Below are 22,622 nucleotides of genomic sequence, written 5' to 3' on the forward strand. Positions count from 1 at the left end.
AGCATAATGTCCTCCAAGTTCATCCACGTTATGCGGTGTTTTGCAGATTCTACATTATTCTTTAGCGTTGCATAGTATTCCATTGTGTGAATGTAAAGAGCTTCTTAATAATAAAAAAACAAACTCACTGCTGTGGAATCTTATCTGATTCATAGGGATCCCTCCTTGCGTTTCCGAACAGTATCACTACAGAAGTAGGTTGCCTAATCTTCCTTCCCAGGAGTGGCTGGTGGGTTTGAACCACCAGCTTTCTTAGTAGCAGTCAAACGCCTTAGGCACTATGCGTGGGACTGCGGGGGAGTGTGCTACAACTTCAGAGCCGAAAGCCTGTTTAAACTCACGCCGCAGGTAAGGAGAAAGAAACTACTATGAAGCCCACTGAACACAACGGGAGAATGTTAAGGCACAAAGCTGGTTTGACGGTCTTAAGCAGTCTAAAAGGCCTCAGCCCTAGGAGTCTCCGGCCCTCCGGCCTCTGTGGGCAAGACAGGGTTAACGCCAAAAGCGCCCACGGAGGACCAAATGTGCGCAGGCGCGGGCTGTAAAGTGCGCCTGCGCAGAGCGCAGGGCGACGTGGCCTGGTCGGAGCCCGGAAGTTACCCGAGTGGGACCGCTGCCGGACAGTCGCTTCTAGGCGTGCTTGCCGAACCTAGTGCTGCTGCATCGCGCCCCCGCCGACATAGTCATGCTGAAGAAATTCGACAAGAAGGACGAGGAGTCGGGTGAGGAGACCAGCAGGCCTGGACTTGGGGGAGGCCAGGCCCCCGCGCCAGCACTCAGGACTCTGCCCTGACCGGAAGACGGAGGCCCAGGGAGGGCCAGGGGCTTGTGCAAAAGTCCACAGCTGGTCAGTGGCAAGCCTCTGAGGACCGGCCTTTTCCACGATCCCCCACTTAGAATCTCGGACTGTGACCCGCCGGGTGACTTTGGGCGGGTTACGCTCCTCTCTGGGCCTCAGTTTCCCTGTCAGTCAGTAGAAGGATGGGACGGATGCTCCAGTGTTTCTTTCTTCGCCCGATCTCTTGGGATTTGCGGGGCTGCGTTGATACTGGCAAACCTAGACTCAGACATATTGAACACTTACTGTATGCTTACTGTATGTCATGGACTGTATTGTGTCCTGATACAGCAGTAGAGCAAGGCATTCTCTTGAGATGAGAATGTTATAATTAAATGAACAGGGAGCTTACAGGCCGCACTCCTTAGAACAGGCAACCATGGGAGATCAGAAGGACAGCATTTGCAGAGAGAGAAAGCTAGGTAGGCAGGAATGCCATAGGTAAGAAGAACACAGGGGAAGGGGTAACCACTGGGAGGAGAGCTGTTACATTGTGGGAATTGTAGTCAGTGTCAGGAGACAAAATATATATGAGCTATTGAATGTAAAACGAATCTACTTTGTAAAATTGAATCTAAATCACGATCGTTGCTAAAGAAAAAAAAACAACTTCACAGGCCTATGGAGGAGACAAACATTAGTCAGAGAATTACACACATAATTAATTACAGACATGATTTCTACTCTGAAGGAAACTTACCCATGAGGAGACAATGGTCCCTGGCCCATAGTAGGAACTCGGTTAAGTGAGAGTTGTATGAATGAATGCCAGATATGTGAGAAGTGAGAAACAGGAGGATTGTACCAGGGCTCCTGGGCTGCTGGGTGACTACAAGTGGTTTGTGCTAGAGTGGAGGTCCCTTGCCAGAGAGTGGTAGGACCTATAGGTAGATTGCAATTCCTGAGGAGTTTGAACTTTATTAGGTGAACAATAGAGATGTCTTTCCCTTCTCTGTGTCTGATGAGTTTTGAAAATCAGGAGGAGAATGGTACTCAGTGTTCTCTATTCTCCTTTATTGTAGGTGGAGGCTCCAACCCATTCCAGCATCTTGAGAAGAGTGCAGTACTCCAGGAGGCAAGTCATTTGTTCCACTGTCTTTCGTCATAAATGTTCATGATGGATATGATGGAAGTAGCAATACATTCAGTACTGATTTAGAAAATAATAGGAGAGAAAACCTGTGCCCAGAAAGACAAACTATTGTTCCTGGACAGGTTATACCTACATTGTTATGTTATATGTTATATTGTTATTATACCTAACGTTATTGTTAATTGTTTTTTCTTCTACTTAAGTATTCCCTTAGTATTTGTTTGTCAGTAGGTCAGTGCATCCATAACTAATATTTAGAAAAAAGTTGTTACTTGATGAGTTAAGAAAAAGAAAACTCCTTGTGGAAATAAGCTTGTCTGGGCAAGTGTATTTATTTACCTTGGGACTTCTCAGAACCTTGAGTGTGCTTGAGGGTAGTCAGTGGAAAAGAAGTTAACTGGGCTAGAAGGTAATCACCTTGGTTGCTTCTTCTTAGGCTCGTGTATTTAATGAAACTCCTATCAACCCTCGGAAATGTGCACACATCCTCACCAAGATACTTTATCTCATAAACCAGGTAATAGGATGGGGAAACTGGTACTGAGGGAGATGGAGGGATACCCAAGTAATTATCACTTTAAGTGACTTGATAGCCTTTGTGGTTGCAACCACTTACTCAGCTTTGGTTGCTTTGAGGGCCCATTGTGTTGCTTTTGACAGAACTTCTGCAGGGTCCAAAGATCTAGCCTGGGCTGATCTTACAGGAAGAGCCATCTATCCCCTCTGTTCCGGGCTGAGGTTTCTTTCTTGATTACCATAGGGGGAGCATCTGGGGACCACTGAAGCAACTGAGGCCTTCTTTGCCATGACCAAGCTCTTTCAGTCCAATGATGTAAGTACCCCCAACCCAGCTTTCCTTGAGGGGGCGACTTGTGACAGGCTGGTGGGAGACCCCAGGAAAGCTGGCCCTATTGGTCAGTATGGGCTGCCTTTGTGCAGATTGGAGTTTTCTTTTTCTAACTCTGGTCCTTAGGCTGAGCCAGGGGTGATAGGGCTTTTTCCATCTCTTTCACAGCCCACACTTCGTCGGATGTGCTACCTCACTATCAAAGAAATGTCTTGTATTGCAGAGGATGTCATCATTGTCACCAGCAGGCAAGTCTTTGGGGACAGTACGTGGCTCCTCTGATAGGTCCATTGACACAGAGGCCATTTTTTCTCTTGTGTATACCACACGTTTGATGTGTTTTAGACTTTTTGTTGGCATAGCTGCCTGGTGCTTTCTTCTTCTGTCTCCTTCATCCCTCAGTTACTGCTGCCAATCCTCAGGGAGTGAGTGCTGTTCCCCTTTTGATCCTCTACCCTTAACTTGAGTATGAACCCTTCTTTACCTTAGTTCCTCATGGTCAACCAAGCCATCCTTGAACTTTGCACAAAGACACTAATGAGTACTAAGAGAGAACACTAGAAAAATAGACATAGAGAATGCAAGTGGTATACAAATAGGCAATGCTTACTAAGTATTGGATTCTGCATTAGGCTTAGTGGTTCAGGGAACAGATAAGACTAAAGTGTAACCCTGCTCTTAAGAACTAGAGCACGGTCCTCTGATTTTTCCTTGCCCAGTTTTTTGTTTTTTTTTTTAAAGGGAGGAGTTGTATACATTTATTTATAGGTTCATTCAGAAAATATTCATTGCATATCTGCCAGTCCCTGTGTGTAGCTCTGGGGATATAGTAATCTCTGCACCCCAGAAATTTACTGAGAAACACCCAGGGAATTAGGCAGTTTAGGTCAGCTATGATATGCTTAAACATGGAAAGTGTGACCAGGGTGCCCCCAACTTGAATTTGAATCAGGAAAGACTTCCTAGAAGAACTGTCCAAGTGGAGTCCTGTAGGATGAGCAGAGCTATTTGGAGAACTTCCACATTAAAGAGTTAATGCTTGATGTTCATGGCAGTAGAAAACCACAGAACTGTTTTAGTAAGATCAGGATAGTGACCTGGTCGGTTTTGAGTTTTATAGAGCTCTCTTGGGCTTCTGTGTGGAGTTTGGCTCGGAAGGACCAGGAATAGTTAGGAGACCTTGGTAGTGATCTAGGCAAGTGTGGTAATGGGAGCTGGTGAGGCGTGGAGGGGCATGAGGGCTGGGGGATGGTAGGCTCAGGGTTGAGCAGGCAGGCATCCCATATGTTGAAGAGCCCCTTCCCCCACAGCCTGACAAAAGACATGACCGGGAAGGAGGACAACTACCGGGGCCCAGCTGTGCGTGCCCTCTGCCAGATCACCGATGTGAGTTGTGCTACTGTATCTGAACCACCTCCCCTCCACTGGTGCCTTGCTGCTCACTCAAACTCTGGGTCTCATCCTGGCATACATTAGGTTGGCCTTTACCTCCTGAGCAAAGCCCTGAGCCATGTGATACAAAATGAGGGTGGTGTGTAAGAACACATGGAAATGTTTACTTTTTCCCTTCTCCTACCCACTCCTCCACAGCCCAGTACCTATACTCTAGAGGGCTGCCGAGGATTGACAGGGTGCTGTTGCACCCCATTCCTTATCTTCACAGAGCACCATGCTACAGGCCATTGAGCGCTACATGAAACAGGCCATTGTGGACAAGGTGCCCAGCGTCTCCAGCTCTGCCCTCGTGTCTTCTCTGGTGTGTACCTGTGGCTGGGGCCCTATGAGTGGGGGTGGGAAATTGAACATCCTGAGCCAATTTTCAGTTAGAAAAAAGTATTCTGTATCCCAAGTCTGAGTATCTCATTGACTTTCTCAGTGGAAAGATCCAGGATAATCTGGATCAATGGAGGTGGACTGGTGGGCTCTTTGACCCACCCTTTGGGTTATAGATAGTTGGAGTTTGGATCTGGCAGGAAGTTTTCTGTCATGGCAGGGAGGGTGAGTAGCATCCTGAGTTTGTAGTTACAATCTCAGAGGACCAGGACAATAATTAGACCCTGACTGTGTCAGGGCAAATGCTAGGGCTGGGCTTGACCAGGTACAGAGCCCAGGAGGTCTGATCTAGGAAGTGTCCTACCTGCCCGTGCTTTAACATACCCTCTTGCTCACAGCACTTGCTGAAGTGCAGCTTCGATGTGGTCAAGCGCTGGGTGAATGAGGCCCAGGAGGCAGCATCCAGTGATAACATCATGGTACAGGTGAGGTGTGTGTGGATGAGTGGTATTTGAAATACTTAGTCATCTGACATGGCTCTGGTGAGTCAGAGTGGATGCTTACCACAGAGATCCTAGAGGCCCTTGGCCATGGTAGGTTTTCATCCTTTACCCATTGGATTATGAGGAGATCTGAAAGGTTCATGAAAAGAATCTTATTTAAGAGGCTACCTGGTAGCTAGTGCCAAAAGATTCAGATAGTTTGACAACCAACTGAATATTATTTTTTAGAGTATGTGATGTTGTAGGAACTTGGCCCAGGGCGGGAAAGGGTCTCCTGAATTCAGGCCTTTGCCTAGCTGGCTTTGTTGGTGATGCATATAAATATATTGGTGAGGCCTTCATCTATTTAACTCTTCAACAGTACTCTAGGCCTTTATTTCCTCTGAACCCCAGTTTCCTTGTGTGTAAAATGCGAATGAACGTTCCTACTTCACAATAGTTGTAAGAATCAAATAAGGTAACATATATAACATCTAACCCAGCTGGTGCATACCTGTAGGCCCTTCCTATATGTTTATTGTCCCTTTCTTTGCCTATTTGCTGATTCTTGTTTTTAGGCCTTTCATAACTTGTCTGTGGCCCCTCACAACACTTTTCAGAGAAGCTTCCCACACAGCTGCCATATCTTAGCTCTTAAATGCCACCCTGGTAAGAAAATAGAAAAGAGCAGAGAAGATAGGAAATAACTGTATGATACCTTACCTCTTGAAAAGGGGAGAACCCTGGACTTCTGGCTTTACAGACCTAGCTTTGCCAGGACCAGCCGTAAGTCCTTGGGCAAGTCGATACAGATAAGAACATCTATCTTTAGTGCTGTTGTTTAATGTAGGTTTAATATATAAGGTATCCCACATGGGCCCTTACAATGCATGACAGTGCCCAGGACCCCAGCTGCCATCTCTCTCTTATAGAAAGATACCATGTCTCCTCGCATTTCCCTCATTTCTGTTGTTACTTTCCTGTCAGGCTCATGGTGAAATTGGGGATTTGAACAAGAAGCACAAACACACCTGTGTGCTTTGTTAAGTATTTATGCCAGGGGCTGTATATACAGAGTGTCTTGGGGGGATTGCCCACCTGAAGCTGATAGAGAATCACTGACCTGGGCTTCATGCCCTTCTTCTCTATTGCCACTCTACCCTCTAGTACCATGCGCTGGGGCTTCTGTACCACGTGCGCAAAAATGACCGCCTGGCTGTCAGTAAGATGATCAGCAAGTTCACCCGGCACGGCCTCAAGTCTCCCTTTGCCTACTGCATGATAATCCGGGTGGCCAGCAAGCAGCTGGAGGAGGAGGATGGCAGGTAACAAGCCCTCTTTTCCTGGGGGATGAAGCCTCATTCATCTTACTGTGCCAGGCCATCCCAACCCCTTTTTGCCCCATGTTCATTCATAGCCGTGACAGCCCGCTGTTTGACTTCATTGAGAGCTGCCTGCGCAACAAGCACGAGATGGTGGTATATGAAGCTGCCTCAGCCATTGTTAACCTGCCTGGCTGTGGTGCCAAAGAGTTGGCCCCAGCTGTGTCAGGTAACCAGACCCTCCTTCATCCATCTTCACATTTGTTGAGTCCCTGCAGGAACTAGACCCTAGACCAGGTGCTGGGGGAAAAGAAGGGAAGTACCCTTAGGTCACAGTCTAGTGTTCAGAAAAAGAATGAATACACCTGCTATGTGCCTGTCACTGTGCTGGGGGTTTTTTAATCGGCATTACATCTTAACCCATTGCTATCGAGTTTATTCTAGCTCATAGCAACCTTACAGGACAGAGTAGAACTGCCCTATAAGATTTCTAAAACAGTTAATCTTTACAGAAGCAGACTGCCACATCTTTCTGCCATGAAGCAGCTGGTAGGTTCAAATGACAGATATTTCAATTAGCAGCTGAGCACTTTCAATCAAGAATCCTTCCTTACATCTTAGGGATGTAGTATTTTTAGTTCCATCATACCACAAAAGAGGTTGAGGCTCTGGCAAATAATGGCAGAGGTAGAGTTGAGATCTGCTCTGGAGCCTGTTGAGTTGGTAGCCATGGGCAAAGGGCTGTGAGGAGTCAATGAGACAAGACACATCAGGTGCTTCACACATTGCTCAGCAAACAAGAGCCACTGGGCTCTCATAATCGGACTGACATCTCTCTGCTCCTAGCTCAGGTACCCTGGATAGGGGAGCTCATTTTCTTGGTTGGGGAGGAAGATATCAGCTGAGCTGGGGGTTTGAGTCTGAACAGCCTGAGAACGTTTGCACACTCTTGACACCATCTCCCTGCCCCTCCCTGGGAGGCCTCTCCTGCCAGCATGGGCAGCCTGGCACATGGCAACTATCTCCCTACAGTGCTCCAGCTTTTCTGCAGTTCACCCAAGGCTGCTCTCCGCTATGCTGCTGTCCGCACCCTCAATAAGGTAAGAGTCCAGGAGTAGGGAGAATGGAGGTCCAGCTTCTTGGGAGGATAGGAAGAGGTGGGCCTGGGCAGCTGGAGGTGTTCACTAGCCCATGAGTTAGGTTTGAAAGGTAGAGCCGTTTTCATACTAACTGTCCCTTGCTGAGATGAGCTGTATCAAAGGGCATTTGACTTGGCCAAACCCATTGCTTGAATTGACACAATTGAGGTGCTGCTCTCTTTGTTTCTGTTCCCTCCTAAACAGGTTGCCATGAAGCATCCATCAGCAGTGACAGCCTGTAATCTGGATCTGGAGAACCTTGTCACTGATTCAAATCGCAGCATCGCAACACTGGCCATCACTACCCTCCTCAAAACGGGTAGCGAGAGTAGCATTGACCGCCTCATGAAGCAGATATCCTCTTTTATGTCAGAGATCTCAGATGAATTCAAGGTACTAGGACTCCCTCTAGAGCACTCACGGCCCCTGAGTAAGCAAGATGCTATGCATATGCTCTCCTTGTCCACTGCACCCATTCCAATATGGATTTGAGAGGCTGATCAGGCTTGAGGATTCAGGAAAGGTTTAGCATTTAGAATTAGGCACATACTTGCTTCTATACCTTTGTCCGTTTGTTTGTACTGCAAGACAAGACACTTATGGTCCAGTCAGAGATCCATTTATTAGTTCCTTTGGTGTTGAGCACTTGGTATATACTGTGTACAGTTTTAGGAGAGGGGAACATAGCAGTGAACAAAACATCAGGTGCCTGCTGTCATGGAGCTTGCTTTTTAGTAATGGATAAACAAGTAAACAAATGAATAGACAAGATAACTTCAAACACTGGTAATGCAGTGAAGAAAATAAAATAGAAATCCAGCAGAAGTCTCCAGGACAGCACTGGGAGAGCCTTTCTGAGGCAGTGACATTTGAGCTGAGACCTGAATAATGTGAGAGAGTCAGCCATGGGGAGGTAGGGAGAAAAAGTCAGGAGCAGATCTGTCATGAACAGGAACAAGAGAGGCAACCAGTGAGGGGCTTGTTAGCTTTGGGGATAGTGGCAGGCAATGAATTGAGAGAGTAGGCAGGGGCTAGACCATGTAAGGCCTTGTGCATCATGATGAAGAGTTGATTTTAAGAAAGATAGTGAGTTTTGTTTTTTAGTTTTTTTAAAACTGTATTTTGAAATAATTCATAGGAGAGCAGAAAGAAATGTACTGAGAAGTCTCATTCTTCATTCCCTCAATATCTCCCCAGTGCCTCACAACTATGGTTCACTATCAAAACCCAAGAAATCGATATTGGCACAATCCTTAGAGTTTATTCAGATCTTATCAGTTACACATGTACTCTTGTGTGTGTGTGTGTGTGCGCGTGCACATGCACCTCTATGCATTTTTGTCATGTGTAGCCTTGTGTAACTACCACCATAATCAATATGCTTAGCTTCCATCACCAGAAGACTCTCCAGTGTTACTCCTTTATAGCTATACGCACTCCTTTCCCCAGTCCCTAACCCTGGAAACCACCAATCTATTCTAATTTCTCTGATTATTTCATAATTGTTACATAAATGGAATCATATAGTATGTCATTAGTTTTAATGAGGGTATATAATAATATGGATAATTATAATACAGTGTGGTAAGTTCTATACCGTGGTTTATGCAAAGTGAACAGAAATAAACTGCCTGTGGCATATAAGAATGCTTTGTAGGCTGTGAAGTGAAACAGTGGAAATTGTTTATCAGAAGGATCCTTTTGGTGCAGCATGGGGGATCAACAAGTGAGGAGACCAGAAGCAAGGAAAGATGAGAACAGCCTAAACTGGGCAGCAGGCGTGGGAAAGTTGAGGATGGACTTGAGAGCTCTTTGGAAAATAGAGCCAGTTGGCAGAGCATAGCATGATGGGTAAGGGAGTGAATGTCATCAAAGATGATGCCATTTTTCTGCTTTGGGTTGATGGTAGTTGATCAGTTTTAGAAAGGAGGGGGAGGCCCAAATCTTAGATGAGGAGGAAGATAATGCCTATGATTGCAGACATGTTGAGTTTGAGGTGCCTATGGGCACCACATGGAGTTGTGAGCTAGACAGTTGAAAATATGGGTCTTGAGCTCAGACAAGAAAGAAAAAATTGAGAGTTGGCATACAAGAAGTGGTTAAAGCTGTTGAAAGTGAGATTGTCAAAGAGACTATATATGAGAAAAGACCCAAAGATGGAATATCAAAGGATGCAGGCTTCATGAAGCAGGAGCTAGCAAGGATAATGGGTAGGAAGAGAATGAAGACAAAGTAAGGTAAAGAGTAACTCGCAGACTTACCTTGAAGTCTGAGTAGAAAAGCAGAATTTGGGGGACCCAGAATCTGAATTTGGGGCTGTTGGAACTGCTGTGCATGCCACTCTGCCCTGAGTGAGGTCAAGGTTTGCATGTTCCTGAGGGTGTGGAGGGAGTTCTCTTGTGTTCTTGTTTGATAAAGGGAAAGGATTCAGGTGGCACTTAGTGAATAGAGTAAATTGATCTAGCAAGAGGGCTGCTGCTTACATGTGTCTGTCTGACTCAGGTGGTGGTTGTCCAGGCCATCAGTGCCCTGTGTCAGAAGTATCCTCGCAAGCATACCATCCTCATGAACTTCCTGTTCACCATGCTGCGCGAAGAGGTAAGAGTAAGGGCATTGGGGCCTGCAGAGTCTCCTGTTAGAGTATTAACTGGCACCTGCGTCCATGCTCTCCTTGGGTGTACCCAGATCAACCTGTTAACCAGGTAGAAGATTTCTGGTCCCTGAGGCCCTTTAAACTCCCTGGGAATGGATGGTGTATGCACTCACCATCTCTTAGTAATAATTGTAGTAGCTATAATGACTCATTTCCTTGGCTTTAAATACACAGTAAATGCCTTGAAATTATGTTTGCACAGAGATGGGAAAATGTGTGTTCTTTACTAGTATAGTCTAGTACACAAATATTCTGGGCTATTCTAGGCACTCTAGGTATGGTTTCTTGAGAAACTGATCCTAATGTGACATTTTTGTTTCTGTTCTTAATATAAATTAGTAAATTATTTATACAGCCCTTCTCAGATGTTGCAACAATACTCCTTAATTGAGAGAAACAGAAGCAAAGTCTTCATGGAATACTTGTGGTCTCTAAATATTTAACCCCTCTGTCCCCAGCCTCACAGTGCCCTTAGGTTAATACAGGATAAGAGCCATTGCCCTGGGGAGAGCACTGATGCTCACTGAGCCTTCAGCTTATGGGCCTGGTGCTTTTAGACACTTTACATGGTATGCATGATCTTATGATCCTCATAAGGTCTTATCAGCAGACCTTTTAAAAAATCAGGGTGCTGAGGCTAAGAAAGGTGAAGTGACTTGCCTGTGGTCACCTGATCAATGAGTATCTGAGCCAAGATCAGACCCAGAGGTGCCTGGCTCCAACACCTCTCCTTCTCCCGCCATACACCTCCCTGCCTCCCAGAAAAAAATCTGTAGTTCTATACAACAATTAGGAGTCCCTAGGTGGTACAAATGGTTAAACACTGAGCTACTAGCTGAAGGTTTGGAGGTTTGAATCCACCCATTTGTGCCTTAGAAAAAAAGACTGGTGATCTGCTTCCAAAAAATTGGCCATTGAAAACCCAGTGGAGTGGTTATGAGGAATGAGAGGGAGGGGTAAAAAGGGGTTACTGCTTACAGAGTACTGAATTTTGCTTTAAACTCTAAACTTACTGTCGTCGAGTCGGATCTGACTCCTAGTGACCCCTCCTTGGGTTTCCGAGGCGATATCTCTACAGAGCTAGATTGCCCAACCTTCGTTCTGAGGAGTGGCTGGTGGGTGTGAACCACCAGCCATCAAGTTAGCAGTCAAGTGCCTTAGGCACTACGCCACCAGAGAGTGGTTACCAGGAATGAGAGGGAGGGGTAAAAAGGGGTGATTGCTTACAGAATACTGAATTTTGCTTTACAATGATGAAAAAGTTGCACTTATTAAGGGCATGGTTGCACATCAACTATTGTAATTGCTGTCAATAAGTTGTACACCTTTAAATAAAAAGTTCATTTGGCAAAAGTGTGATATATTTAAAGCAACAACAACAAAAAAACAGTCAGTACTGAGGTTGCTTATGGGATTTGATTCCTTGGTTTGCAGGTTAAGGGTCGTGGTTTCATGGGACATCTCAGTTAATTGGCCTAATAATATACCTACCTCCTAGTTAGGTACCTACCTCCTAGTTAGGTATGTATTGCTTGATGTCTTAAAAATGAAAATGTTGCAAGTAACAGTTGGTCTCTATTTGTGTGGCGCAACAGAGGGAGAAGGAGAGTCAAGTATAGGAGGGGGAAATGAAATATGTGGCTAATTGCCTCCATGAACAATTGCCTTCTTTGCCATGAGACTATAAGTACTAGATAGTTCCCGGGTACCATTACTGAACATTTTTGATCAAAGATTCTGTGGAAGTTCCTGATCAAAAGGGGGAAACCGCAGAACAGAATTTCAAACTCTTGTAGACTTTCTGAAGCCATAGAGTCTGAATGAACCCCTGAAACTATTGCCCTAAGATAAGTCTTTAAACCTTAAACCAAAAATATCCCCCATGGGGCCAGAGCTAACCCACAGATGAGGTTTGCTTAGACTGTACCATGTTTGAAAAGTTTTTAATGTTATCGTGTGCCATCAAGGCAATTCTGACTCACAGCAACCCTACAGGATAGAGTGGAACTGCCCCATAGGGTTTCCTAGGCCTTAATCGTTGTGGGAGCAAATCATGATCTCCCATGGAGTAGCTGGTGGGTTTGAATCATTGACATTTTGGTTGGCAGCTGAGTGCTTAACCATTGCATCATCAGGGCTCCTTTTGAATTAATGTTTTAAAACATAGGGAATTTCATGTGAAAATAACAGCTACCACCACCACAGCAGGTTATTAGTTTTCCCTTGAAAAAATGTCATATCTGGCAACACAAGGCTGGTAGGGCTCCCCTTTCTAGATGGGACTTCCACTCTCTATTGCTTAAAGGGTCCCATCCAGCTGGCTTCAACCTATTAGGTTATATGCCTCGCAACCGTGAGCATCTGAGTTGCCACTTCTGTCATTAAAGTCTATAGGTACCAGAGTGCAGCTTTGAATGGGGATCTTTGGACTTTCTACTGCCTTATTCTCTTCTGCCTTTTGTCTTACCTCAAAGTTGGGAAAGAAGGTAGAATCCAAAATATTCCTCTTAAGCCATCTACTGTTGGAACTAAAAGGGCCGTAGAGAGCATGCAGTCCAAGCCTTTTGTTTTACACAGAAAGCTGATATAGGCCCAGAGACATTAAATTACTTACTCAGGGTTACCTGATGATTCAGTAGTAAAATTTGAACAAGCAGCCAGGTCTCCTGCCTTCAGGTTCTTTGTTTGGACTTTGGGCCTCATAGCTCATTTCTGGAGAGAAATTTGCCCTTTCCCACTGCAGGGTGGCTTTGAGTACAAGCGTGCGATTGTGGACTGCATCATCAGCATCATTGAGGAGAACTCAGAGAGCAAAGAGACAGGGCTGTCCCACCTATGTGAGTTCATTGAGGACTGTGAGTTCACCGTGCTGGCCACCCGCATCCTGCATCTCTTAGGCCAGGAGGGACCCAAGACCAACAACCCCTCCAAGTATATCCGCTTCATCTATAACCGAGTGGTTTTGGAGCATGAGGAGGTCCGAGCAGGTGGGTCTGAGCCAGTGTTGAACTTGGGCTCACAGTTTGTTCTTGAATTTATGTCCTAGGAAAGGTATGTGGGCCCTAATGGTAAGGACTTGGTATTCTTGGCTCATAAGCTCTGTTTTTTATAAGAGTCTAGGAAAGATCTTAGATCTCATTATGTTGCATAGTTCTGTCTACTTTGTCTTGGTTTATTTTTTAAGTTTCACTGTATGTTGGTGTTTAAATTTAATAACAGCTTTATTGAAATAAAATTCACATACCATAAAATTCATTCTCCAAGTTACAACTCAGTGTGGAACCACCATATTTAAATTTTTATTTTTAATTTATTCTTCTCCTCATGCCCCCACTGGATGGGTTTTATTCTTCTGGCAATCCAATCTGTATTCACCAAGTAATAGGGTCATTTTCTCATTTATAGTATTCTAAGGCTTAACTGTGGATACAGAAACTGAGAAACTAGATGTTGTTGCCAATTTCTGTGGCCTCATTCTCATTAATGGTGAAAAAAGCTTCAGGAACTCTAGAACAGGAGCCACTGTTCTCCTTCAGCTCCCTTCTCCATTAAATACATGAGGAAATTGAGACCAGGAGGTACCAAAAAGATTTGAGCCTTGTGACTCAAGACTGTTCTGTTTGGGACCCTCTACCTGAAGTCCCACTGAGCACCAGAAGAGCCTGGATGGTGAATTGTCAGGGTACGTTAGGTGAATCGTATTGGTCTCATACACACAGGTGCTGTGAGTGCTCTGGCCAAGTTTGGAGCCCAGAATGAAGAGATGTTACCAAGCATCTTGGTGCTGCTGAAGAGGTGAGTCTAGACCAGAGGGCCCACCAGCTTTCCTCTCTCTTTTTCTTTCTTAAGCTTAAAGGGAGAGAAAAAAGTTATAAAACTATTGATCATGGGGGAACAAACAAACAAACATAGAAAAGCATGGAGAAAATTGTCACATAAAATCCCATCACCCAGAGGTGACCATTGTTAAGTTGAGTTACTTTTTCTTTTATTAAAAACCATCTTATTTAGATATAATTCATGTACCTTTTAATTCACACATTTAAAGTGTATAATTTAGTGGTTTTTAGTATAGTTATAGAATTGTACAACTATCACCACAATCTAAGTTTAGAACATTTATCACCCAAAAAAAGAACCCTTATAGCCATTAACAGTCACTCCTCCCTGCTCCAACTTTCCCACCCCTACTCACCAGCCCTAGCTCCTGGCAACTGTTAATTTAGTTTATATTTCCATGAATTTGCCTTTTCTGGACATTTCCTGTAAATGGAATCGTACTGTTTGTGGCCTTTTGTGACTGGCTTTTTTCCCTTAGAACAATGTTTTCATCAGTAAGATTCATCCATGTTATAGGATATGTCAGTGCTTCATTCCTTTTTTTTTTGGCAAATAATACTCTATTGTATGGAACAACAGTGGATTATTATTGTGCCCATCCATTCATCAGTTGATGGGCATTTGGGTTGTTTCCACTTTTTGGTTATTATGAGTAATGTTGTTATGACCATTCTTATATATAAATTTTTATGTGGACATATGTTTTCATTTTTCTTGGGTATATACATAAGAGGGAGCTCCGGTGGCATAGTGACTGCTAACCAGAAGCTTGGCGGTTCAAACCCACCAGCCGCTCCTCAGAAGGATGGTTGGGCAATCTACTTCCATAGTGATACTGCCTTGGAAATCTAGGGGGGGTTGCTATGAGTTGGATCCGACTTGATGGCAGTGGATTTGGTAGTTTGGTATATACCTAAGAGTGGGATTGGTAAGTCATACTGAATTATTTTTGTCATATGTTGTTGGATACCCTCACTGGGTGGGCTTTAGGGAGAGGGCCCAGAGAAAGGGAATAGCAGTGAATGTGGTCATCTCCTAGTTGGAATTTCATGGGCCCCTCAGTGCATTTTGATGCCCTCATTCAAGAGATGCCTGGATACCCTATCTGGGGACTGAGCTCTGATGAAGCCCCTCAGGATCCCTCCTGTTACCCCTGCTAGGCCCCAGTCAGAAGCACCATGTGTTCTGGCTGCAGGTGTGTAATGGATGATGACAATGAAGTAAGGGACAGAGCAACCTTCTATCTAAATGTTCTGGAGCAGAAGCAGAAGGCCCTCAATGCAGGCTACATCCTAAACGGTAAGTCTTCCTTTGGCTTTCTTTAACTTAGCCTGGAGTTGTGGCCCTCACTATCATTCCAGAGCAGGTACTGTCTCCCTGGGAAGAGAAAGCCAAGGCATGATGCTCCCAATTGGATGTCAGTGGTGACCTCATGGCTCTATTGTAACCTCAGAAGACCCAGGGTCACGTGGGGCACACCAGACTGGATGAAAGCAGCCCAGTGGGTTGAAACACTAGTTGTTAATTGAAACTTTTATTTCATAGTATTTTCTTTTACTCCCCACACTAATCCTATGAAGGAGGATGTAGATAAAGAAATGGAGGCTTAGAGGGTTAAGTGATTTACTCAGGGTCATACAACCTAGGATTTATAATTTGGGGACCTGAGACCTTCAGTCTTCCATGGAGGGTTCCTGGAATATTGTCATGCCTTTTAGGCAAGTGACCTCTCTCCTACTGTCCTTTAGGTCTGACTGTGTCCATCCCTGGTCTGGAGAGAGCTTTGCAGCAGTACACTCTAGAACCATCAGAAAAACCTTTCGACCTCAAGTCTGTTCCCCTAGCCACCACACCCGTTGTAGAGCAGAGAACAGGTAATATCTGTGTTCCTTTCAGGGACCCTCAAATCTGGCCTCCTGGGGAGTATGCAATGGCTGTGAAGCCATTAGCCCTCCCCAGGTTGGGTGGGACTGTGCTAGGAGGGGGATCATCCCTTCTAATCTGGTTCCAGAAGATGAAGAGCCACAGGTACACATACACTTTTGTTCTCTTTCACACATGGTCTCTGGAGGGTTGGAAGTTATAATCCCTGAGTGGTCTACTCCATACTGTAGACTCCATATGTATTTGTCCTGCAGAAAGCACCCCCATCACAGCAGTTAAGCAGCCTGAGAAAGTGGCAGCCACCCGGCAGGAGATCTTCCAGGGTGAGTAACAATGCTAGATGGGGTTTTCATTCCCTGCACTCTGTCTCTGAAGTATTAGGATAGTTGCTTCCTTTGGGAATAAGAGTAAGAATTGTTATTTATTAGACCTCTTCTGAGTGCTAGTCACTGGAGGCTACTTAGACATTTAACTTAGAGGTATGGGTTATTAGGCCCACTTGATATCTGAGGACTTAGAGGTTCAGAGAGAGAAAGTGATTTGCTCACAATTTCACAGCAAGAAAGTGGAGTGTCTAGAAGTAAGATCCAAATCAGACTGTTTCAGAGCTGTCACTTGGCCTCAGTTCTGGTGGTTCCTGGAGCCCAGGCCTGTTCAGGAGGTCTGATTCAGTACAGCTGGGCTCTAAAGAAACTGGTACTTTCTTTTGGGTTGTGGATGTGTGCAATCCACGTTGCTTTGTCAATTTCTATTTAGGTTTCCTCCCTCTGGTCCTGCTTTCTTTAAGGGGAGGGACTGTGTGTCTAATTCCCAGACCATGAGAATGGGTTGTGGGAATTGACTAGGTACCTTCACAAGTTGTTCTTGGAATCAGGAAGCTGAGTGAATGTGTGGCCTATGGGTTTCAGAGCAATTGGCAGCAGTGCCAGAGTTCCATGGACTAGGGCCCCTTTTCAAGTCCTCACCTGAGCCTGTGGCCCTCACCGAATCAGAGACAGAGTATGTCATCCGCTGCACCAAACACACCTTCACTGACCACATGGTGTTTCAGGTGAGTAGGGAGGGCTGAGGGCCTGCTAGGACATGGCCCTGCTAGAGTGGTCCCAGGTCTGATGGGTCCTGTAGGCTCATGGCTTCTCCACACTGAGGTTATTGGGAGACCTACTTGATGACAAAGTCTGTCATCAGGTGGTAAGGCTCTTACACCTCTTGACCCAGGACTTCTCCTCCTGAATATAAGTTTAGAGACGGGGAACCTAGAATAGGATGATTAGGAAGGAGCCAGTTTAGCCCTTGGGATTAGAGGTAGGCCCTCCTGGCTCTTCCCTATAGCATGGCTAAGTTCCTCCTCTCCCTGGTCCAGTTTGACTGCACCAACACACTCAATGACCAGACTTTGGAGAACATCACAGTGCAGATGGAGCCCACTGAGTCTTATGAGGTGCTTTGTTATGTCCCTGCCCGAAGCCTGCCCTACAACCAGCCTGGGACCTGCTACACGCTGGTGGCACTGCCCAAGGAAGATCCCACAGCTGGTGAGCCCCCCTTTAGATAATCATCATGGGATTTGGGTGAGATGGGCAGCTTGGACACCAGCTACTTTTCTTCATTTAGAGCTTCAGCTCCTTGATTTCAATCCTGAGAAAAAGAAGAATGGCTAAGTCCTGGGTACTTTTCATACATTATCTTATTTAAACTTTATTACAAACCTATGAGGATAAGTACTGCTGTCCCTATTCATAGATGAGGAAATTGAGACTCAGGTTAAATGACTTGTCTAAGTTTATATGGCTGTAACAGGTAGAGCCCAGATCAGAGCAATTGGCAGCAGTGCCAGAGGTCTGTGGACTAGGGCCCTTCTTAAAGTCCTTCCCTGAGCCCGTAGCCCTCACTCACTCAGAGACAGAGTATGTCATCTGCTGCACCAAACACATCTTCACTGACCACATGTTCTATCTCAGACCTGTCCTCTTTCATTACCATCTTGTCTCCCAAAGTCACAGACAAAAATGCTCAAACACTCCAAATCTGTTACACCAAATGAAACCACCAGTTTGGACAGTCCACCAGGCCTTGGACAGTAGGTAGGCCTGTGACTATTAGTGGTTGTAGCCAGTCTGCATTGTCACTGCTTTTTTATCTCTTCCTTCCTTGTGAGGGGACTCCTTAAGCCTATGACATGAATTTCCTGTCCTTCTATGAGGTAGTACCCTCTGTCCAGATTTGTGGTGTTAGAATGGCTTTTTGCTGCAATTAATAATCTAGCAGAAGCCTAGGGAGCAGGTTCTGTCTCCACAGTTTTGGGTTAGTCTCTCCTTTCGGGGAATAAGAGTAGGAACTGTCATTTATTGGGCTTCTTCTGAGTGCTGGGTACTGGAGACTACTTAGACATTATCACAGTTGAATTAGAGATAGAAGTTAAAGGTAGAGGTATTTGGGAGACAACATGGCATAACTAAGGAGTACTGGCTTGAGACCCAGACAGAGTTGGGTTCTACCTCTTACCAGCCATATAAACTTAGACAAATCACCTGCCCTAAGGAGGAGCTTGTTGCCCACAATGTCTGGGGACATCCTGACCACTCAACCTTTCTTCCTACAGTGGCCTGCACATTCAGCTGCATGATGAAGTTCACTGTCAAGGACTGTGACCCCACCACAGGGGAGACTGATGATGAAGGATATGAGGATGAATATGTGGTAAGAAGCTAGGTCAGGAGGCTTAGTTTTGTGCTAGAGACTGCAGAGAAACTCCCTCCAGGAGCTAGTTAGACTGGATTCCTTTTCCTGGCATTATAGATCTCTTTAAAATTGTGTGTGTGCATCCGATATGCAACCTATACAACTATGAGACCAGAAGATCTAGATGGTGCCCGGCTACCACTGTCATCCACTTGGAAGGGATGTACGAGATCCTGGATAGAGAGGGAGAACAATGTGGAACAAAACTCAAAATCATTTGGAGGCAAAAAAAAAAAAAAGAAGGTGAGGACCAGATTTTCTGGTCCAATAGAGCCTGGTGGAACCACTGAGACTATGGCCCCTAGCTGCCCTTCAGGTCTGGAATTGAACCCACACCTGTGGTTTCCAGCCAAACAATGTACAGGCATGTGAGTTAAACATTTACCTCAAGTAGACACACGCCCTAGAGAGAACAATCATGGGAGAAGGAAGGGCTGCTTATGCACAGGGAAACAGCTCAGGGTGCAGGAGATTATGGAGGGATGGTCACTGGGAAGAGGTAACTATGGGGAGGAAGTGGGAGGGGAGCTGTTGCATTGTGGTAAACTGTGGTCAATGACGTGAGACAAAGTATATGTGAACTGCTGTATGGAAAGTGAATTTGCTCTGTAAATCTTCACCCAAATCACAATAAAAAAAAAAAATTGTGTGTGTACATACACACATATGAGTGTGTAATTTAGTAAGTAACTATATACATATAGAAGGAGCTCTGGTGGTGTAGTGGTTAAGGGTGGTTTGAACCCACCAGCCGCTCTTTGGAAGAAAGATGGAGCAATCTGCTCTGTAAAGATTTACAGCCTTGGAAGCCCAATGGGTGTCACTATGATTGGGAATCAACTTGATGGCAATGAGTGTGGTTTTGGTATATGTGTGTGTGTGTGTGTATATAGTTACTTACAAAATTACTCTGGTAAAAAAATGTTTTTTAAAGGTTGGTAACTACAAATACAGAGTATAAATAAACAGGAAGATACTACCCATAATCTTTGGGAGGTTTTTTTTTTTTTTTAAGAGAAGTAGCATAATTAAAGTCATTCTGTACATTATAGATCTTGCTTTTTTCACTTAAAGTTATGGTATATTTTCTCATGTCATTACAAATACTTCATAAACAATTTTTAATGGCTTTGAAATACTGTTACATAGAGATAACGTAATTCACTTGACCTTTCATTCCTCTGATGTTGGATATTTGGATTTCCAAATTTTCACTTTTATAGTGTTTTGTTGAACATTAAATTTGTCCTATTGCATACAGGTTTTTATTGCATTTTGGATTATTTCCTTAAGATAGATTCCTAGGAGAGTAATTGAGTTAAAGGGTAAGAATGATTTTAAGACTTTTATTCATACTGTCAAATTACTGCCTAGATAGATTGGATCAGTCTGCATCTGTGGAGCAGTCCTTCTGTACACTGAAATATCCCTCCCATTTTCACCTCTAACCTTGGATACAATAGAGTACAGGATCATTTTGGGTTTTGACCATGGGGCAGTGGCTCAGTGCAATTGGAGTGCATATGCCCAGCCTGAGATAGGGATTTTTAGAGTTCCTCATAACTAGATAGACAATCACTGTGGAATACAGCTGACATGCACCAGTGTGTCGTCTTAGAACCATAGTTGAGGATAGGCCTTGCCTTAGTCAGAAATCATTGTAGACCCCTGGAATATCCTTAGTACCAAGTGAGCTCCTTGAGAGAGCTGATTCCAAGGCATTCCTTCTACTGTGGAGCTGAGTCTTGCTTATATTCCCCTTAACATCCACAAGAGTAAGAGCTTAGGGAAGCTGTGCTGGGTAAATGAAGAAGGAAACTTTATGTAGATTTAGTCAAGGTGGGTGGGTGTATTATGTGTCAGGTTCAGGGAGGGTACATCTGATATATGGGAGGTGGGGTGTTCCAGTGTATTTGGGCCGAGGACACAGTTGAGGCAGGGGGAAGGATCTGCTGAATCAGAAATAGCTGCTGAATATCAAGGTGCTTACAGTGCTAAGGAGTTACGGAATCATGGCAGGCAGACCTTGAAGAGTTTTCCTTGCAGTCCCTTGGATGCTGCATCCTGGTGGCACTGACTCCAGGCAGGTTTTAGAGGGAATATTATCTCTCAGCTGACAGCCCGTGGATGAGTAGAATTTTGGTGTGTTGATACTTGGGCTCAGGGTTAAACGGTCATCACTGGGCTATGCATTAACAGTGGTTACCCACTCAGATTGCTGTGTGTCCCCAAAGCCTGGGACAATCCTCAGCTCATAGCATGCACCTGCTGAGTATGTTGCAGGAGGTGGTGAGTGGTTGAATTCAGAGTAGAGGCCCAGAGATGTGCAGAGCAAGGAGTCTCTCCTCCGTGGATGTGTGGCTATCTTTCATCTCTGTCTTCAGCTGGAAGATCTGGAAGTCACTGTGGCTGATCACATCCAAAAGGTCATGAAGTTGAACTTCGAAGCAGCCTGGGACGAGGTAGGGGATGAGTTTGAGAAAGAGGAAACTTTCACCTTGTCTACCATCAAGACACTTGAAGGTAAATCCTGGGGATGCTATTTCTGGCCTTCTTGGCTTTCAAGACCCTTGGCCACTGCCAAAGTACTCCTTCCCTTTTCTCCCTTCCCATCTTTAACCCTCCTGAGGATCCAGGGCCATGTCTAGGGCACACACTTCAAGTGCCACTTCACTAAAAGCCCTTCAGTGTTTGGGATAGATGGGGGGGGTGGTGACCCAAAGGGCAAGACAAGGTATGTGCCTTAATGATGCTAGGATTTCTCCCTACAGAGGCTGTGGGCAATATCGTGAAATTCTTGGGAATGCACCCTTGTGAGAGGTCAGACAAAGTGCCGGATAACAAGAACACTCACACATTGCTCCTAGCTGGTAAGCAGCATTTTCAGGTGTGAAGGGCCTGGGTGGTTATAGCATGAATGCCACTGGCTCCTGGGCTGAGAGGACTCCCACTGCCAATGTAGGGATTCAGGATTCAAAAAGTATGAAAAGATCTACAATGAAACATCTCCCTTCTCACCCCTGCTGCCACCCAGCCAGTTTGCCTAATAGGTATCCAGTGTACAATGCCTGTATACGCCTTCAAATATTTCGTGGATGTAAAACCTAATACATAAGCATTTCCTTTTTAAAAAAAAATTCAAATGTTCATGTACAAATAGTACATATGTTGTTCTCTACTTTGCTTTTCACTTGAAAGTACATCTTGGAGATCTTCCCTATTGATACATAGACCTTCCTCATTCTTCTTTGTAGCTTTTACAGTATTTCATTGTATAGATGTACCATATTTTATGGAACCAGTCCCCTAGGGATGAACATTTAGGTTGTTTCCAATCTGTTATTACAAATAATACTACAGTGCATAACCACATACACACACACTTTATTTTGCATGTGTGCACTGAGGATCATCTGTAGGATAAAGCCCTAAAAACGGCATTATCAGGTCAAAGTGTATTGCATTTAGGTAAATAGTTCCAAATTTCTTTCCATAGGAATTGCATTCCTTTCCTGTAACACTATGGCCAAAATGGTGTTATCAAACTTTATAATCTTTGTCAATCTGAGTGAAAAATGGTATCTTAGTGTAGTCTTTTTTTAAAGAATTAATTTTTTTTTTTTTAATTTTGGTAAATGTATACGTAAGGAGCTCTGGTAGCATAATGCCTAAGGCACTTAACTGCTAACCAGAAGGCTGGCGGTTCAAACCCACCAGCCATTCCTTGGAAGGTAGTTTAGGCAATCTACTACTTCCGAACTGATACTGCCTTGGAAACCCAAGGAGGGGTCGCTATGAGTCAGGGCCAACTCGACGGCATATAATAACAACAACATATATGTAACAAAACTGCCATTTCAATAATCTTCACATATATAGTTCAGTGACATTGTAGTTTTAATTTACATTTTTTATTTTGAATGGCTGTTGTTGTTATTGTTGTTAAGTGCCGTCGAGTCGTTTCCGACTCATAGCGACCCCCTGCACAGCAGAATGAAACACTGCCCGA

At 44.6% G+C, this 22,622-nt stretch overlaps 1 protein-coding gene across 1 annotated transcript in view; it reads left to right on the forward strand.

Annotated features, from left to right (window-relative positions):
• The first annotated feature begins 685 nt into the window (after nucleotides 1–685).
• COPG1 (COPI coat complex subunit gamma 1) overlaps nucleotides 686–22,622 on the forward strand; it is a 36,280-nt gene continuing 14,343 nt past the window's right edge. The window contains exons 1-23 of the mRNA XM_007950636.2: nucleotides 686–722; nucleotides 1,861–1,913; nucleotides 2,368–2,448; nucleotides 2,692–2,763; nucleotides 2,947–3,026; nucleotides 4,089–4,164; nucleotides 4,442–4,534; nucleotides 4,950–5,036; nucleotides 6,201–6,358; nucleotides 6,451–6,584; nucleotides 7,388–7,455; nucleotides 7,699–7,887; nucleotides 9,997–10,092; nucleotides 12,891–13,134; nucleotides 13,867–13,942; nucleotides 15,183–15,286; nucleotides 15,736–15,861; nucleotides 16,126–16,194; nucleotides 16,780–16,922; nucleotides 17,235–17,406; nucleotides 18,474–18,571; nucleotides 20,998–21,136; nucleotides 21,385–21,483. Coding sequence (XP_007948827.1) covers nucleotides 686–722; nucleotides 1,861–1,913; nucleotides 2,368–2,448; nucleotides 2,692–2,763; nucleotides 2,947–3,026; nucleotides 4,089–4,164; nucleotides 4,442–4,534; nucleotides 4,950–5,036; nucleotides 6,201–6,358; nucleotides 6,451–6,584; nucleotides 7,388–7,455; nucleotides 7,699–7,887; nucleotides 9,997–10,092; nucleotides 12,891–13,134; nucleotides 13,867–13,942; nucleotides 15,183–15,286; nucleotides 15,736–15,861; nucleotides 16,126–16,194; nucleotides 16,780–16,922; nucleotides 17,235–17,406; nucleotides 18,474–18,571; nucleotides 20,998–21,136; nucleotides 21,385–21,483 — 2,494 coding nt within the window. The remainder of the gene's footprint in view (nucleotides 723–1,860; nucleotides 1,914–2,367; nucleotides 2,449–2,691; nucleotides 2,764–2,946; nucleotides 3,027–4,088; nucleotides 4,165–4,441; nucleotides 4,535–4,949; nucleotides 5,037–6,200; nucleotides 6,359–6,450; nucleotides 6,585–7,387; nucleotides 7,456–7,698; nucleotides 7,888–9,996; nucleotides 10,093–12,890; nucleotides 13,135–13,866; nucleotides 13,943–15,182; nucleotides 15,287–15,735; nucleotides 15,862–16,125; nucleotides 16,195–16,779; nucleotides 16,923–17,234; nucleotides 17,407–18,473; nucleotides 18,572–20,997; nucleotides 21,137–21,384; nucleotides 21,484–22,622) is intronic.

Source organism: Orycteropus afer, unplaced genomic scaffold (genome assembly GCF_000298275.1).
Source record: "Orycteropus afer afer isolate SDZICR_OR568_19922 unplaced genomic scaffold, OryAfe1.0 scaffold00283, whole genome shotgun sequence".
NCBI lineage: Eukaryota > Metazoa > Chordata > Mammalia > Tubulidentata > Orycteropodidae > Orycteropus > Orycteropus afer.